The following is an 18,764-nucleotide window of genomic DNA, read 5'->3' on the forward strand; positions in this document are numbered from 1 at the left end:
CTGCCATGTGGAAGAGGCAAAATGAAAAGAGAAGGTATATGGCTCTTCTCTCTTGCTTATAACCAAAATTAGAGTTAATTTTAAGGTTTTTTTTATCAAATTTTATTTTTCACTTTTAAGTTCTAAATCACTACAAATACATACATAAAAGTTTGATTTATAAATTATAAAGTTTAGTTTATAAATTATTTTTATTTATAAATACGATCGTTTGATTTTTTTAGTGAAAAAATTGAACAATCACATCTCATTGTGTGTTCCTCGCCCACTGCTATTTACAGACAAAAGAAGAACATAGGGAGTAAGTTTTCAGTATGATTCGGCTTAAAAATAATGTCTTGAGCTGGAGTCTGTCGTCTCTTTTTTAATTTTAGGCTTAATTTTGGTCATGTTCTTTTTCTCTCGTACAATAGAATAACTTTTAACAACTTTTTAAAACTTTTGCTGTAGCTAATTTACCTGTTTGTATCCTTAAATATTGTCACAAAACCAAACAATATCTCATCCATTCGGAGTTTTCCTTTTTCCTTTTTATTGTTGTTATCGTCGTCATTATGATCATCTGATCTTGACTTAATATTTATATTGCTATGAATAGATCAATTTAAGTGTACAAGTCTTATTCTAAAATTATGATTTGACATCATTTGTTGTAAAATGGGTTCCTTCAATCATTTCAATGTATACTCAAGGCTTAGGGCTTATATAAAAGGACTGGACGGCTACAGCTAACCATATTTATTGGCTACTTGGCAATTTTTCACCTTTATGTGAGATCCCTTCGTTTTAGATGTATGACACTGTTGTTTTTTTACAATCAGTTTGACTATTTTCTTTAGAAATATATGTAAATAGATACTGTAGACATACAAGGCACACCTTTAGTTATTTCAATATTGATTAAATATTGTTGATCAAATTTTAAATTACAAACCCAAATATTCTTTGATTCATTGTTGGTTGAAGTTAAGAAACTTTTGCTGCAACTTATGGTATAAAAAAGCTTTTTTAAGGCATACATAAAGACTGGTGCAATGTTGATGGCAGTGATCCATCCACAACATTAACTTTGTAGTCAGGTACTCCGTAGAGGTTTTTTTTTATCAACTACTACTCGTTTGGACAAGGAATCCCACATCCATACATACAGGGAAACTGGAGGAAATCGAGGCCCGTTTAGTTCTAAAAACATCACATCAAATTTTTAGACACATAAATAAACTATTCAATATAGATAAAATCAAAAAATAATTACACAGTTATGAAAGAAATCGTGGGATGAATTTTTTTAGCCTAATTAGTGTATGATTAACCATAAGTACTACAGTAAACCATATGTGCTAATGGCAGATTAATTATATTTAAATGATTCATCTCGCGGTTTTCAGACGAGCCGTGAAATTCGTTTTTTCATTCGTGTCCGAAAGCTCTTTCCGACGTCCGGTCAAACGCTCGATGTGACTGCAAAATTTTTTGTTTTTGCAAACTAAACACACTCTAAACCTCAGGAATTCTGAGAAAAAGTGCATTCAGACCCATCATTGGAAAATATAGGAAATCTGTCATTTGAAACACTATATATTTTTATGTTTGCATCACCTAGCATCGCGTGCTCTTTTCGCGCCACGAAATTTTCTAAGAGATCTCACTGGATGCAAAAACTCCTGCGTTTCACACATACAACTGGTTGCAAAGGAAATTTTCCTCGAGTTTTTCCTATAGCTCAATCATGTAAACCGAATGATCCATGCAGGATTAATTCTCATGATTTGGAAAATCATGGGGTTTTACTGTGAAACGAATTGGCACTTATGTTTTTTTACGTCACGTTTACGGTTTACGTACTTTAATATTAATATTAGTAACGAAATTTTATTGAAAAAATCATTAGTTTTTATTAAAGTTGAGTTAATGAAAGTGATTTAATATATAAGTCTTAATTATTTTTTCTTTAAAAAATAATAGGAAGTTGATGGTAAGGTAGGTGATAGATTCTAACCACCGCTACATTTTGCAGGAATATAGATAATACTATAAATAATTCTTATCCGTATAATCTATCTTACTTTATTTCTAAAATACAAGTTTAGTATACAAATACATCCAATTTATTCCTTAAAATAGTAGCATACATATAATTTGTTTTGATATATCGTAAAGGCGTAAAGCACCGATATTTATCTAGTATACAGATTTTTTAAAAAAAAACTAACGAATTTCTCCAAACAACAATCAGCGTTCCGTCGGCAAAACGACTGCAGCAGATTCAAACATACATACGGCTACTATACTAAAGTTGAGAATTTTTTTTATATATTATCTTTTAAAACATTTAAGCAATTGGATTTTTAGGACTGCATCATAAAGAAAACAGATTTAAATTTGAATTAGCTACCAAACATAGTTATATACTTTTGCAAACATTTAAATAAAAAATATATAAATAAAATAACTCCAGAAGTTGATAGAGTGATGGAGGAGGGCCCACACGTCAGAGGCACCAAAGAGGATATCGCTGAAACCGAAAGGGAGGGGATGAAGTTCTTGGCTGTAGATGATCCTGTGGGCCCCACCAGGAGGCGAACCACCAGCGGATGTGCGCCACGTGTCCCCTCCAGGCGTGGGCAGCGAGCACCGGAGCCCCCAGAGAAGTGGACAGGAGAAGGCCGCATCCTCCATGGATTCATCTCCCTCCTTGAGATTCCCCGCACCTCTACTCTCTCCCTCTCTCTCTTCCTGGGCTACAGAAGAGGAGGAGGTAGCCGAGGGCAGGGCAGGCGAGCAGGCTCGAGTTCTTTCCCCCCTTCTGATTGATTGGCCCATCCAGTTCTAGGGTTGAATCCACTGGTGCGGTATTGTAGCGTGTTAGGAGTATTTTCGCAAAGTTGGTGTCTTTTCTGAAATAGATGTTGATGCCTCGTGTAGTCTTGTCACTCGAGGGTCGATAGCCTCTTCGTGTTGCAAAAAATACGGAATTTTTGGTGCTGCCAAGTTGCTGTCTTTTTTTTTTCCCTGAAATGGAGCTGCCGCGTTGTTGCCTTGTGTAATTTTAGACGTGGATAAGGGGTCAAATATTTTTTGTTGGTACTCGTTTTGAAATTGCTGAATCACTTGTGTACTGCATATGCTTGGTATGCATCAGCAGCTCATGCATAGATCACTTGCCATTTCTAATTTTCTATAGGTTGAATTCTCGTCTTGTTTTTACTTTGGAATTCTTCTTCTTCGGGGCTCCCATAGTTTCGCAATTACAACTGCTTATAAGCTAAAATTTAAATTTTAGAACTTAATTTTAGGCTTGATTTTGTGGTTTTTTATCGTGTTTTTTATAACTTTCACTTTTAAATCGTTATGTACACGTATATAAAATTTTATTTGCAAATTATTTTTCGTTTGCAAAAACGCGTTTTCGTAAAAAGCGAAGCGATGGGAGCCTAGAACTCCGAAGCAACTGTCACTTCAAGTATAGTCTCCATTTGTGTTTTGGTGTGTGGTTTTGGACTGTAAGTTGGTCTAGGATGGAGACTCAGCTATCAGGTTAAGAAATGAGGGTGTCTTTAGAGATTTATTAGGGGGAAACTGATGTTTCACCCTTTAGACAATCGATTGTGCATTCCCAATTGTAATAGCTGCGCTGCTGTCAAGTTAGCTTGAGATAACTGCTCAAGATTAGCTTAGAATTATATAAATTCATCCAGAAAGTAGCTGTAATCCTGACAATAGAATGCACAGCAAGCATTTAGAATTACTAGTAAACTTATGTTATGTCCTTGTTAGATCAGGAAATGCATTTTCATATACTTCCTTTGATACACTAATTAGCATCCTTTTTCAAGATTCACTTATCATTACAGGCAACTGATGTCCGTATTTCATATCAGGTACTGAAGATCAGATCCTCAAACTTGCTAGGAACTTAATGAAAGCATAATTGAGATTATTCTTATTGGCTCAACCCAAGTCAACATACAGCTTGTGCACATATGGCTACTCGTATCTCTGGAACTGTAGCAGCTAGTGGGGTATGCTATAATGATCAATATAGAATGCCATGTAAGCTGAAAGGAATTCATTGCATGGCATTGAACTGTATACCACAAAAGGTGAAGTTAAGGAAGTTCATGGACGGATATCAGTCTGCCTTCAGACATTGTGTAAACGAGAAAAATGGACAAACCACTGGGCTGTCCAATGGTTCCCTGATCCACCAAGGCCAGAATATCCGGTGTCATTCTTATGGTTCTCATAACAGCAGTGAAACTAAAGAGTGCAGTCTTGAAGACGGCATTGATCCATACAGGTAATTTTTTGTACTACGTTTAAAGGTTAATAAACGCACTTTCTCCCCAGATAATCAATCCTTCTTAAATTGTTTACCTGGAAATGCAAATTCATAATCCCTATGTTTCTGCTGTTGTTAAATATGGCTTGTAGTATGAATTTCTCTTCATTAAAGTTGTTGCAGTCTCCTGGATATCCTGTGTCCTTGAATACAATTATTCGAATTGTATGCATGTTTTGTCACTACCCAGCACATCATATAATATCCAGCCAGTTTCAGTAAGATCACTTCTCAAATCCAAAGAATAGTAATCAAGCAATTCTTCATTTTACCTTGTTCCTGTTGCAAGAGTCTTTTGAGTTTTTCTTTTAACCAGAATGTTTGCAACTTTATTTCTTCCATTTATACCAAAGTCATGCTATATATATGATCATAAAGCTTACTCATGCTCTCTGGATGTTTCAATTAATCTTTCCTTTTTTCTTAAAATACTTGATCCAGTTGGTTAAAGGTTTAGGAAAGAGTTTAGTGCTGAAGCCGTTTTCTCGTTCCACGTGGTAGTTTCTTTTCATACATATCTAGTTTTTTTCAACAATAACTGAACTGTCATATTATGATTCAACGAGCCTATGTACAAAGCTGAACATTGTCATTTTTAAGATGGACCTAACCCATTCAATTTTTTTTTTATGGTTGACATAATCTATTTGTATTTTAAATTTATTGTTGTAGGAAATTTGAAGAACCTTCAAGAGGAACTTCTCAATTTTCAGATAATCAAGTTGCATCAAAGAAAAAATCAGTCAAATCTAGTCAAGGGTTGGCTGAAGCTTGCAAATTTGTTTACAATGATGCAAAATTTGTGAATGAAAGGGCTCAAAATGATATTCTCTTGCTTTCACGGTACTCCTTTCATAATAATATAACAAAAATTATTTATTAAAAACGTTATATTTCTATATAACAAAAATGTATTGATATGCTTATCTATGATTTCCTTTCTAATCCTAGTGGCATCACAAGGCTGAACAAACGTGCGTGCCAGGATGTTGCTGTTCTAGGATCAGGATTTCTCAAGCTTGATGGTACATTATTTCCCTTTTAATTAACAAACTCTTAGTTTATTTGTATGATTAATTTATCCATCCATCTAAAACCATTATTTCCTGAAAGCTCGTGCAAGGAAAGACACTCAAAAGATTGACCACAGTGTGAAGGAAAGGGCGGCGCGGCTTACCCACTTTGCGAGAGTATGATTTAATGTGTTCTATAAATAATTGAATTATTGATGTGCTTTCCTTTAGTCTTGGTTCCTTCCTACCTCCATCTACTTTGGCCTGTGACCTCTATATCCATATTCAGATATTAAAGGAACAGGCTCAGTCAGACTTGAAGAAAGCAGCAGATCAGCATTGGAGTGATGGTGCTTTAGAAGTATGTGCTAGTTCTTTGTCCTTCTCTTCATTTTATTGGAACTAGTTGAAAATGCTAAGCAATATATAGCTGCCATTCTCACCAGAGAGAAAAAAAAGGAGCAATCTTTCAATGTTGTTGGAATACCAATGCTGTTTTACTACCCATGTTAGCCTTTTTTGTGTGTGTTACTATTGGATTTGCTTATATGATACACTATTTATTTGCAAAACAGGCAGATCTACGACGAGCTGACTTGGTTGTTAGACGACGTGCCATGGAAGATGCTTTCATGGCTTTAAAGGTAGCCCAACTTGTTGTTTTCCAGCTATAGTGTCTTCAATGCAGTAAGTAGGTTTAGTTTTCATCACAAGCTGATTTTAGGATAAACAAAAACATTATCAGTTATCTTCATTTATAGAAGCAAGATGTATAACTCAAACTCAAATCACTTTTTGAGTTCCAACAATTTTTATCTGTGTTATGAGCCTGTTGTAAGGACTGGTCTTTGGCTGTTATGCTCTATGTTTATAGCTAAGGGCAGTTTGATTAGCTTAGCAGAAAGTAAAGAATTCCTAATCATACTCTTATCTAAACCTTACCACATGGACATTTTTTTGGCATTTGTTTCTGCACAAAAGAAAAGCTTATGGATAATATACAAGATGTTTTGATCAATTTGAGCCTTTCTAATTCTCAATGTCTTATATAACATCTTGATTATTAAATATTACACCTGTATGTAATTATGTTATATTTAGTGCAGTTTGTTCGGGATATCCATGACATGATGGCAAACAGATTACAAGAACAGTAAGTTTATAATTTCAAATGCTCATTTATTAGACAAAATCAATTTTTAATTAAGGAGCACACAATTTTACTTTGCTGGTTCTTATTCATTGTTACAACAGTCTGATTTGAATTAAAATATATATATATATATACTTTAGGTTTGCAAAGGATGGTTCATCTTATCCTGCAAATTCAACAAGTTTCATCACCCTTGAGAAAAACGGGAATACGTTCGAGCTATTTCCTCGTGAAGTTTCAACGGACCAGATTACTGCCATAGAGGTTTAGCTGGATTAACTTATTTAGTACCAAACTCTCATTGTATGAGTAACCTTTTTTAATTTGTTATTCATAGGAAGCATACAGGAGTATGGCATCTGCCTTGTCTGAGGCTGACGGTATTGACTACACTGATCCTGAGGAGGTTAAATGTTTTTAACCCACCTTATCAAGATGAACCTTCCTATTTTTAATCTTCTAACTTTCTCTTTTCTGTTTCTGAAGCTTGAATTGTTAGTAGCAACTTTGATTGACCTGGATGCCATGGATGGGAAAAAGAGTGTTTCCTTGCTTGCTGAATGTTCCAGCTCTCCAGATGTTAATACCAGGTATATAGCAGCATTTAGCATTATTCCTCCTGATACATGGTTAATTTATTCCCTTTTAGATGCATTTATTTCCTGCAAACAAGCCAAGAGCAGAGACAGTAATTAAACTAATCATTCACCAGATTTTGTTTGTACTTTATGTTAATCTTATCATACATCACACACATGTTTCCACTATAAAACCATCACAGGCTTCCCGCGCAAGGGCCTTTCGTCATATTCTTTACAAGCATGGTGATATTATTTTTAGCGAAAACAAATATTTGGAGCTGATTTTGCAACTTGAATTCTGCATTATTAGCATTAGCCAGATCAAATCCATTTCAGTTACAGTTACCCTGAGGGGCTAACTGCGAGGAAAATATACAGAAAAATATAGAATATTAATATAAAGAATACAGATTTGCTATGTTTTGTCTCTATACATCATGGCTATGTTTTTTGTAAACTACATCGCATCCCTATTGACCATTATATATGTCTACCCCTTGTAGGAAAGCTTTAGCTAATGCATTGGCTGCAGCTCCATCCATGTGGATTCTTGGGAATGCTGGGATGGGGGCATTACAGGTGACTATAATAGATCTCTCCTACAGCTCCATCTATAGAGAAAAATATCATCAAGTTCCAAGCTGTACAAACTGAAGTTCATTTCTCCCTTGTGATCATTTATCTAAAAATGGTTACAGTCCATACAAATTGAAGCCCTTTCCTGCCTTATGAGCGCTTATTACTGACTGAAATTGCTACTTACTACATGCAATGGCTCCTTTGAAGTAATTTGGGAAATTGATGTTTCTTCAATCCCTTTCTTTCAATTGCAGAGATTGGCTCAAGATTCCAATTATGCTGTAGCCAGGGCTGCAGCAAGGGCCATCGATGAACTCACGAAGCAGTGGGAGCTTGAAGAAGGTGACAGCCTGAGGTTTGTACTGAATCAATATCTGGCTTCTGAGGAGACAGCTGATGACAGTCCAGCAGCAGATGATGCCAGGTGATCGAGTGTAAAAAATGATGGGAAAAAAAAAACTCAACTAGGATTAATGGAAACTTATACAAACGTCACAGGCGACGCATACGACCCTTTTATGATGGTATGCCTTGAAGATCTATCCCAGTCAAGTTTGCAGAGCATAATATGTTGCTTGGTGACAACTAGATCACCAGAATGGCACAATGCATGTAACTGACACATACTTTCAGTGCTAAAAGTTAGAAAATGGTGTAAAGATAAAGTGTTTTCCTTCAGACAGTCGATAGATGAAAAAAGTATGGTTGAAAAAATTGTGTTGTCTTGGTAAATGGATAATCGTACATCGTCCTCAGTATTTTTCAAAGAAAAAAAAATCTATCTTACAACTAAAATTTTCATTCGTTGCCAAAAAAAAAACTAAATTTTCACTTGAACATAATTGTTCAATCTTCAAGTTTAAGTGGATGTTTAGTTGATGCATAAGCCTGCCATAGCTAAACTTATGCAAGTTGTGACGTAAACCAAAAGTGTGGGTAGTCACAATTATGATACGGTTGGCTTTAAACTTGGAAGTATGAATATGGGTAGAAGACTATGAAACCATGGTATGACAAAATCATGGCAAGTTCAACAAAGCAAATGCGTAACAAAAACCTCTCCCGTCTATTGGTTTATGTTGATGCTTATAACTCAAAATTTAAATTTTAACCCTAAATTTAGAGTTGATTTTGAGGTTTTTTTACCGAGATTTATTTTCAATCTTTGGTTTTTAGATCACTATGAACATATATATAAAATTTTTATTTATAAATTATTTTTCGTTTATAAATATGCTGGACGGCCAAATTATTCAAATTAAGATAGGGGTGCCAATCTTAATAGTAGAGAGAGTAAGAATAACATGCCAAGAGTGGTTGCAAAATATTAATAAAATATGTATGGAGTATGTAATATATAATATGGATGTTATGTTAAAGTAATAACTGGTATAGAGAGGAAATATATTTTAGATGATAATCTAAATAACAATATAGATGACCAAATTTAGATAACTCGCTAATAATGCTCTAAGTGGCATACTTCATCACGTGCTAAGTATATCAACCTCAATATTTTAGTGGCGAATTTTTTTTTTCATTTCATTAAGGATATTTGCAGTATACTTAAGTAAATAAGCTAGGATTATATCCTAATTAATCACTGTATGCTATGGAAGAAATTAACAGGACTACACGTCCGAGGGAAGGGAGAGCTAGGCAGAAGCAGTCAAGCAGAAGTCGAACCGCTGCTTGCTGAACCGGACACTTGTTTGGACACTACTTGTTTCATGCAAAGACATGCATATATATATATATGTTATATTGCATTTTTATCTTATGAAATTCCATTTCCAAAAAAGTATAGCAAGCAAGCAAAACAAAAGCAACGGAGATGAAGGCTTCCTCTTCTGCGATCGCCGTCGCGGTGCTCGTCGTTGTCGCGGCGTGCTCCGGCTGCGCGAGGGTGGCTGAGGCGACGATCGAGAGCACGTGCGGGGCGGCGGCGAGGGGCGACCGGCGCGTGGACGTCCGGTTCTGCGCGTGGCAGTTCGCGGCGTACCACGGCGCGGCGGAGGCGGACGCGTGGGGGCTCGCCAAGATCGCCGCGCTCGTCGGCGTCAACCTCGGCGACGACGCCGTCTACGACATCGAGTCCGGCAAGATCCGGCCTCCCCGCGGCGGAGGCGCCAGGGGGAAGGCGGCCATGGACGCGTGCTCCAGGGCGTACGACGCCGTGGGCATGGCCTTCGCGGAGGCCTCCGACGAGCTGGGCGCGCGCCGGTACGCGGCGGCGAGGCAGCAGATGGCGCGCGTGGCGGCGCTCGCGCAGCGGTGCGACGGCGGCCTCGCCAAGGCCGGCGCGAAGGCGCCGCTGCCGAGGTACAGCGCCGACTGCCAGAAGATGGCCATCATCGGCATCGCCATTACCGGCCTCCTCAAGTGATCCGGCGCCGCGTCGAACACCTTTTGGTCGGTTCTTGCGCAGCCCGTGCTTCGCCACAAAACTATATTTAACACGAAAATAGAGAGATCAAATAGCAAATAAATTTTAAAATAATAAATAAAGTTATGACGTGGTAATTGTAATTTTTTGTTTTGGTATTTATTTTTCTTTTTTTCGTTGGGGAGTGCGTGCATTCTAGATTTCATTTTTTTTATGCGTGTGGGTTCAGCTTAGATATTTTTAGTTTTTTTCGCAGATAGACACGGCATGCGTACTTTTTGGGATTTTCTTTGCAGTTATGTTCTTATTATTTTGGGGGATTTTTTTTATTCTTTTCGTACTAAGCAGAAAGGAGAGGAAGAAGGACGACTCGCTTTTAAGTAGCATAGATATCTTACAAAGCCAATAAATAAACACAATTCAATTTCTCTTTGGTCTAGAATATTGCTCCATCGATTTGATTTTTTTTGTCATGTTAACTTTGTTTAGTAGTGGGATATACTTAGTAAATATTTTGTAACGTCGGATTCAAAATCATGTTCTTGCCCCCACCGCACAAAATACAACAGATGGAGTGTTACGATCTCAATATAAAAAAAGACATGCAAATCTTATGCACATTCCATCCATTATTTTGTAGGAAATTATTAAAAAGTAACTTTCTAAAAAATAATTTGAAAATAAGAAAAGGAATAATAGGATTTTGCGAGAAATTGAGCGAGAGGTAAGTCGATATTTGCTGCTAATGGACTCGAGGTTGACTCCTATGATGTCACGTCCAGAAATTCCTCACATGAGTTTCTGAACATGATTGTGTATTAAAATCCCTGTCCAGGACCAGCCAGAGTAAAAAAAGACAACGTTGATTACATAACCATCGTTCTTAGAAACAACTGAAAATAACACTTATTCTAACGAAAATGCAGCGGAAAGCTAGGGTAGACTAGCTCCAGCGGGTATGGCTCGTCGCGCCCTGAGTTTTACCTTAGCCAAAAATAAATTAAACAATACATTAAAAATAATTTATTTAATTAAAGTTCAGGAGAAACCCGTGTAATTTAATTTAATTAATTGAAAGCTTTTCCGAATGTTCTAAAATATCCCGAAAGCATTTAAAAATTATTAACAAGATTTAAATTTGAATTGCAGTCAATAAATTTGATCAAATAAACTTAGTAAAAATCAGCAAAATTAGAGACAATTTCTTTTTTTTCCCTCCTTCCTTTTTCCTTTCTTTTTCCCTTCTTCCCTTTTCTCTTTTTCCCTTTTCTTTCTCTCTTTTCTTTCTTTTTTTCCCCTCCCTGGTCGCACCTCCTCTCCCCTCCTCCCTGGACTGTGCGATCCAACTCCCACCTCCCCCTAGTGCCGCACTCCTCTCCCCCTCCCCAGCCCTAGCCGCATCTCCACCATATCTTGGCCGAACTCCCCTCTGCCTCTTCCCTATGTGCGATCCCATCTCCACCCCATCCTGGCCGAACTCCACGTCCACCTTCCCCTGCTGTACGATCTCCTCCATCCCTCCCCATGTCGTACTCCTCCTTTCCACCCCCTTCTGTGCGCGCATCCCTCCCTCTCCACAGCCATGCACGCCCCAGCTCTCTCCTCTCTCATGGTAAAATCAATTCCTAATCTATTAAGGCTCTATTTCTTATCCTTTTGTAATTTTATCTATTTTCTTTTTAATAGGAGATAGATTCCTGGATTAATATCTACCTTCTCTCCTATAAATAGATCTCCAAGCCCCACCGTTTTCCCTGTTTTTTCAGCAGCGCCGTCTCTCTGCCGAGCCGCCGCCGGTTCTGCCGAACAGCAAGCAGCCGCCAGCCGTCTCCCCTACGTCCCTGCTGCTCCCTGTTCGCAACACGTCGCTGGCTGGTCTCTCTCCACCAAATTTCAGGTTCGCATATATTTTATTCTTGCGAATCAATCTAAATTCATCTACCGTTTCATTGTTCAGGTTTTCTAGCCGAACAACGAGGAACAACAGCAATCCATCGTTGATCTCTCTACCAAATCTCAGGTTCGCATACATTTTACTCATGCGAATCAATCTATTTTTGATCTACCGTGTAATTGTTTAGATTTTCTAATCTATTAGCTAACGTGAGATTGATCTACAGTGCGGACTTTAATTTCGTACACGTAGATTGGTTTTACGTTAAAATCGTCTAGTTTCCAGTTTGGCGAGTCGCTAAATCTCGATTTAACGTGTCGTTAATCCTATCGTTGTTCCACTAACAGTTCACAGTTTCGCGTTTCACATCTAATTCGTCGTGCGAATCCATGATTCGTATACGTTTTGGTTCTGTTACGCGTATACGTTATCTATTCGCGATTTCCCAAGCCGCGACCCAACTCGTGCTCGAAGTCCCTATCGCCTCCCTCGGCCTACTCCTCCTTTCCCTCTCCTCCCGGCCAGCAGCCAGTCCTTCCCCCGGCCCAGCTTGCCCCTTCCTCTCTCCTTTTCCCACTGGACCGAACAGGCTGCAGCCTGAACGCCAGCTCGCCCCAGAGTCCACCTCACCTCCCCCTGTCCCGGCCACCGACAGGTGGGGCCCACCTATCGGAAGCGTCTCCCTCCTTTGTCCGCACCGTGCCCTCGCACCCACGCTTCGCCGTCACCACCACACACGCCTGCGCGTTTGCCACCGCGTCGGCCTCTCTGTGTGCGCTCGCGGTCATTGCATGCTCGCCTCGCCGCCGCTCGGTCGCGCCCGTGCCACCGCGCCGTGTCGCGGTACCGCCTCATCGTCGTGCTGCTTAGCGCTGCCGTGCTGCTGCTCACGCTCTCGCCTGTGCCTCGCCGTCATGCTGCCGCATCGCGCCGCCACCTCGCCACCGGTCGCCGCCTCGCCCGCGCTAGCGCCGCTGTGCCCACGCCTCGCCGTCGCGCTGAGCTGCGTTGCCCCTCGCCGCGCCGATTGTGCCTCGCCCGTGCCGTCAACGTCACGACGCCGCCGCCATCCCGTCCCCGTCGACGCCCACGCGGCCCCGTCGCTGTCGGACACCGTCATCGTCTTCCTGCCATCGCCGAGCCTCCATCGTCGCCGAGCCCTCCCACGCCGTGTGCCACCGCCAGCCATCACCACCGCCTCTTGCCGTCCCACCACCCCAGTGAGCATCTCCTCCCTCCTCTCTCCCTTCCTCTGTTTTCGCCGCGCGTCAACGAGGGCGTGCGTGCGCCGTGCATCACTGTCGCCGTCTGGCCGCGCCACCGCCACTCTCGATCTCGTCGTCGCTGAGCCCACACCATCACCCGAGCCGCTCGACCAACGCCATCGCCTCTTCCTCCTTCCCCGTCCTCTCTTCCTCTCGGCTCGTTCTCGTGCGTCAACGTCGTTGGTCCTCCTCGCCGCCGTGCGCCGCCAAGGGGGAAATTGAGCAAGGCTGAGTACAAACTACCGTACTCAACAAGCAGCATGGAAAAGAGGGTAAAAAAAATGATGCATAAAGATCATAAAGGACAGACTAGGATTAGTTGCAATAAAGCAGCATTTAAATAAATAACACAGATTAAATTGAAGAAAGGTAATTAAATAAATTAAAGAATAAGTAAATAACAGTTGTAAAATACCGCAATATTGTCGAACGTTACACCACGTTGCGACAGGCCCAACCACTGCTCAACGTTACACCACGTTGCAGTAGTCCCAAGTGAAAGCCAGTTTACCCAAGTCATTAAAGGTTCACTAATCACAGTGAAGCTGGGAGTCCGCCCGTAACCGTGGGCACGACTATTCAAATAGATTATACTCTGATCAGAGGTGTACTACTATACCCACAAGACACGACTCCACTACACTTGAACGTATGCCGACATACCACCATGGCATACTAGAAAGCAAACCGTGATAGGACCCATCACATAACCCTCCCTATTTAATCGCACCGTACTTCAGGTTTCATCCCCTACTTTACACTAAGTCGGGCAGTCCCCTCTTGTGCCTTGGTAGATCCAGAAGCAGCAGAGGCTTTTGTTACACCACGATTGCCCGTCCGTACTCATCACGCCTACCCTTGCCTTGATATGTCAAATAGTTTGAAGTCATGCTCCAAATCCTACCTTACCCATTTCGGCATGTGGTTAGCACTATATTACTTTTAGGGTTTCCCGTGAACCGGTCCTTAATTGTCATGGGTGCGACTCTCAAAACCATGCACCCACAGCCCACCATTATCAATATTTTAGTAGACATTAACCTGAACCGGGTGATGAATCATAATTAACAGCTATCCAGAACTAGTAATGATTAAGTGTGATCCTATGAGCTACTTGTTCTAAGGCTAAGTATTAACTTAGACCTAACTCTACTCAAGTTACCCCTGGTCTAACATGAATAAAGTTGGATGAACAACGTCATAACAATAAGGATTACCCGACAAATAAATACAGTAAATACTTTAATTAAAACGATACATATTTGAATAAATAAAGCGAGGAATTTGCAATAATAGGTTTAATATGATCAAAGATGAGTGCCACTTGCCTTGCTCTGGTCCTTAGGAAACTTCGGCAACGATCTCGAAGTAAACCGGCTCTTCGTCGGGGTCCGAATCTAAGCGACGAAGCACAAAAATAAATAAAATAGGTACAAACTCTACTAAAACAATAAAAGAAAGTATTTTTAATGGATTCTTGATAATTTTATGAATTTAATGAAATTTGAATGAACCTAAACGGAGACTAGATGAATTAGATATGAATTTTAGAAGTTTTCTGGGTTTTTTAACTAAACAGAAAAGTCCTAAATAAATTATTGTGCAATTAATAGGGCTGCTGACGTCAGCGGAGGGGTGAGGTGGCGGCTGACAGGTGGGGGCCACCTATCGGCGGGTGAGGGAGGGAAAGTGGGGATGGCAGGTAGGGTCCGGGGAGGAGAGAGAGGAAAGGGGGGTGGCGGCCGGCTGACGCGCGGGGCCCGCGTGACAGGGAGAGGGGGAAGAGGGATGAGAGGCTGACGGGTGGGGCCCGTCTGTAAGAAAGAGAGAACAGGGGAGCGGGGGGGGGGGATGCTCGGTCGGCGGTGCCGACCGGTGGGCGGCGACAGCGGCGGCGCACGGCGCGACGACGCGGCGACGACCGGCGACCGGTGACGGCGCACGACCGGCGGCGATGAACGCGGCGTACCGCGGCGGCGCGAGGAGGCCGCGACGGCGAAGAGGGCGAGGGGGCGGCGAGGGCGCCGGCGGCGACGACACGGCGACCGCGTGGCGGTGGAATGGCGTCCGGCCGGCGCGGCAGCGGCGACCGACGGCGCACGCGCGCGGCGACGGCGCACGGCGACGGTGGCGGCGACCGAAGGGGAAGGATGAGGAGGGAGAGGGGAGTGGGGTCGCTCACCGGTAGAGGCGAAAACGGCGGAGGGTCGGTGACGTCGAGGCGGCGGTGGTGACGCGGATGGGCGGCGACGAACGGCGTCCGACGACGGGATCGGATGCAGCGGCGAAGGGGATGAACGTGGCGGCGACGGGGATGGAGGGGCGGCAAAGGGCGCTAGGGTGCCTACCGGCGGTGGTGAAGGCCGGCGGAGGGTTGGCGACGTCGAGGCGGAGACGACGACGCGACTGGGCGGCGAAGAGCGAGATCGCACGTCGGCGGCGAGATGACGGGGCGTGGCGGCGACTCGGTGGCGGAGGGGAAAAAGGTGAGCGGCGACGCGAGGCGGCGGGGATTTTATGGGGGGAGGGGCGCCGGCTAGGGTGGAGGTGGTGGTTAGAGACTGTACCGGCCATGGCGCGGGAAAGGCGACGACGGATTCGGCCACAACGTGACGGCGCGACGAAGTTAGGGCGGAGGCAGACTGGGGCGCGGTCGGCGCGGCGGAGGTGCGGTCGCTGACAGGCGGGGCCCGCCTGTTAGTGGCGCGAGAGAGGAGGGGGCGGCGATGGACTTCGCGGCGCGCGGGCGGGGCAAGTTGGGCTGAGCGACGGCCTAGGAGGGAGAGAGGGTGCGCGCGGGAGGGGAGCCGACTCGGCTGGGGCCGGCCGAGCGGGGAGGTGGGTCGGCTCGGCTGGGCCGGCCCGGGAAGGAGGAGGGGAAAAAAGAAAAGAGGAGAAAGAAGGAAAAAAGAAGGGAGACAAATTGGACTTCGGCCCAACCTGGGAAAGAAGTGAAAAAGAAAGAAAAAAAAGGAAAAAAGGAAAGCCTCACTTTTACCGAATTTTAAATTAATTTGTTTGGTAGAATTTTATACATCTTCCATTTGAGTTTAAATCCAGTTAATCGATTTACGAACCACGATTTAATTAAATTAATTCCTTTAGAGAGTTTTTCCCGAGTTAATTAAACCAATTATTATTTACGAATTTCTTTTACGAATTCAGGCTTAGGATAAACTCCGGGTGTAACATCTGCTGTCACAGACAACGGCGTGGCCGGAGCCTCCTCTACCATGCGCTTGGTGCTCTTGCCATGTCACTCCCACCTTCCAGCGTCAGCGCTCCCACCGTGACTTCCTCTCCTACGTCGCATGTGGATGTGGTGCCTGCTCCCTCGATCTCGTCCACCACACTGCCGACTAATCTTGTGACCCTCCTCGCCTCGTTGTGCATCGCCACTTGCTAATACTCTCTAATTCCTACTGCTCTACTAGACTTCGCCTTCTACGGTGGCCACCCTCACCACTCTTCATGCCAACTTGTGAGTGTTCTCAATGCCAATTGCCAAAGGCGATGGTCTTGGTGACTCTCGACGTCGCCTCCGACAACTAGACGAAGTGGCGTGGCGTGGGCTCCTCCTTGTGGCCCTAAGAAAATACTTCACGATGAACCATGGTTGTGTTCTTTGGTCGAGATTTTTTCTCATCTTTTTAATAACGCTTTTTAAGCTGCTAAACCATGTTTTTTTTAAAAAAATACATATATATAAGTTCACCATCTTATATTTCTAAAGTAGAATTTCAACTTCGGTTAATTACATTATTTATATCATTAAATAGTAATCATAAAATTAGATAATATTTTATCTTTCATCTATAAAGAACACAACCCATGTCGTTCTCAGGCGGTTATAAGACACCATCTCTGATAACCTTTTGCAGGACGTTCTCTCACCCTCCATCGCCACCCTCCATCACCGCAAGACAGGTTTGGCGTTCGCTCGAACACCACTTTCTTGACAATTAGGAACACCATGCCCTTAACCTCCTAGTTGAGTTCTACTCCTTTCACCAAGGAGATCTCTCCATTGCCGACTATTGTCGCAAGCTCAAGGCCATGGTTGATGCTCTCGGCGACGACCTTACCGAGCTTGTTGATGACCGCATGTTTCTCCTTACTGTTATCAACGATCAAACTAATAAATACCATTTCGACGCAGATTTCGCTCCCGATCCGTATGTGCAAACTCCAAGCGGCAAAAACTTCCATGATCCATATGATCATATCCATGCCAATCAGTACATGGCAATATTGACACCGGTTGATCAGATCAGACTACATCAGGATTCGTGCAGCACGGACGGACGGACGGATCATCAGAAGCCCATGCCGGGGTCGAAGGGCGCGTCCATCTCCGCGTCGGCGAGCATGTCGCCGAGCACCATCCCGCCGACCGCGCCGCCGAGCAGCCCGACGCCGAAGCCTGCCCCCACCCCCATCCCCCCGCCGTGGCTCGCCGCCGCTGGAGCACCGTGCCCGTACGGCGCCGGGCTGTAGCCGTAGGACGGGCCGACGGCGCCGTACCCGTAATGGTGGTGGTGGTGATGGTGTCCGCGGCGGTACGGGGAGTCGTACTGCATGGCGCCGTGGTGGTACGCCGGAGAAGGCGAGTAGGCTGCGCCTCCGCTGCCGCCGCCGCCGCGCCCGGTCGCCGGGTACGCGGTGACCGCGTGGACGCTCTTCGCGCCGACATGCCGCGTTGAGGCGCCGTGCACGTACCGCGGGAACGCGCCGCCGCCGGCAGTGGGTGCCTGGTCGGCCGGGACCGGCACGTCGTCGGTGATCTGGAACGATATGTGGAGCACGCCGCACTTCCGGCCGCTGACGGGGCGGCGCACCTGGTAGCTGAGGTGCCTGTGCTCGCCGTTGTCGGGCGCCGCGGCGACGAGGTCCTGTACCGGGACGAACACCTCCCCGACGTCGGAGTCGCCGAAGGTCCGCTCGGCGCGGAGCAGCACGTGCAGCGCGAGGGCACGCGCGTCGGCGGCGCCGCCATCGTCATGGCCTGCGCCGGGGATGGGGAACCGGAGCTGCGCGTGCCACCTGGGGCTCCGGCCGCCCTCCCGGTCGGCCTGCGTCCGGTGCGTGGGCACCCGGGGGTCGCCGCCGGAGATGGACGCCACGGCGTACACCCGCATCTTGGAGAACACCGTCACCTTCTTGAGGTCCTTGGCCGAGACCAGCGTCACCTCCAGCACCCGGCACGCCATCGATCGCCGCCGCTCGCCGGAGCACGCGGCGGACGGCCGGTCAGTGACGGCGGCGTACAAATGAACGATTTTCTCGCAAGCGCCGTACGTACGTTTCTTCGATTAGTTAGGACAATGCATGCATTGCTGTTAATTACAACGAGGTTAATTGCGATTTGGGGTCTTAATTTACAATGTGTAATTAATTCGTGCGGCGAGCCGTTCATGTCGGTGGACGATGGCACAGCGACGGGTATTTTTGGCCGATGGGAACACAGGACGTTTATCTCTTAAGAATGCTTATAAGGCATAATTTAAATTTTTTATCTTAATTTTGGAGTTGATTTTGAGAGATTTTATCG

General features: G+C 44.2%; 3 protein-coding genes across 4 annotated transcripts; 2 read left to right on the forward strand and 1 right to left on the reverse strand.

The window, feature by feature from the left end:
* The first annotated feature begins 2,673 nt into the window (after window positions 1-2,673).
* LOC102717064 (senescence-associated protein OSA15, chloroplastic) lies at window positions 2,674-8,382 on the forward strand. 2 transcript variants are annotated; one of them, XM_006653983.3, is made up of 13 exons: window positions 2,674-2,847; window positions 3,882-4,300; window positions 5,015-5,185; window positions 5,294-5,367; window positions 5,456-5,532; window positions 5,645-5,716; window positions 5,931-5,999; window positions 6,462-6,508; window positions 6,649-6,772; window positions 6,846-6,914; window positions 6,995-7,098; window positions 7,593-7,668; window positions 7,923-8,382. In XM_006653983.3, the coding sequence occupies exons 2-13, from the start codon at window positions 3,984-3,986 to the stop codon at window positions 8,094-8,096; spliced, it is 1,374 nt and encodes a 457-aa protein (XP_006654046.1). In that variant the 5' UTR covers window positions 2,674-2,847; window positions 3,882-3,983; the 3' UTR covers window positions 8,097-8,382. The 2 variants fall into 2 exon arrangements, with proteins under 2 accessions (XP_006654046.1, XP_006654047.1); XM_006653984.2 differs by lacking the exon at window positions 2,674-2,847 and having other exon boundaries at window positions 3,352-4,300; window positions 7,923-8,232.
* A 1,077-nt stretch (window positions 8,383-9,459) lies between these two features.
* Window positions 9,460-10,673, forward strand: LOC102713824 (pectinesterase inhibitor 8-like). The gene has a single exon (XM_040524529.1). It carries the CDS (start codon window positions 9,503-9,505, stop codon window positions 10,052-10,054), a length of 552 nt encoding a protein of 183 aa, XP_040380463.1. The 5' UTR covers window positions 9,460-9,502; the 3' UTR covers window positions 10,055-10,673.
* Window positions 10,674-16,964: 6,291 nt separating this feature from the next.
* LOC121054453 (protein SRC2-like) lies at window positions 16,965-18,546 on the reverse strand. The gene has a single exon (XM_040524230.1). The coding sequence runs from the start codon at window positions 18,421-18,423 to the stop codon at window positions 17,530-17,532; it is 894 nt and encodes a 297-aa protein (XP_040380164.1). The 5' UTR covers window positions 18,424-18,546; the 3' UTR covers window positions 16,965-17,529.
* Between the last annotated feature and the right edge of the window lie 218 nt (window positions 18,547-18,764).

The sequence above is a fragment of the Oryza brachyantha genome, chromosome 5 (genome assembly GCF_000231095.2).
Source record: "Oryza brachyantha chromosome 5, ObraRS2, whole genome shotgun sequence".
NCBI classification, from domain to species: domain Eukaryota; kingdom Viridiplantae; phylum Streptophyta; class Magnoliopsida; order Poales; family Poaceae; genus Oryza; species Oryza brachyantha.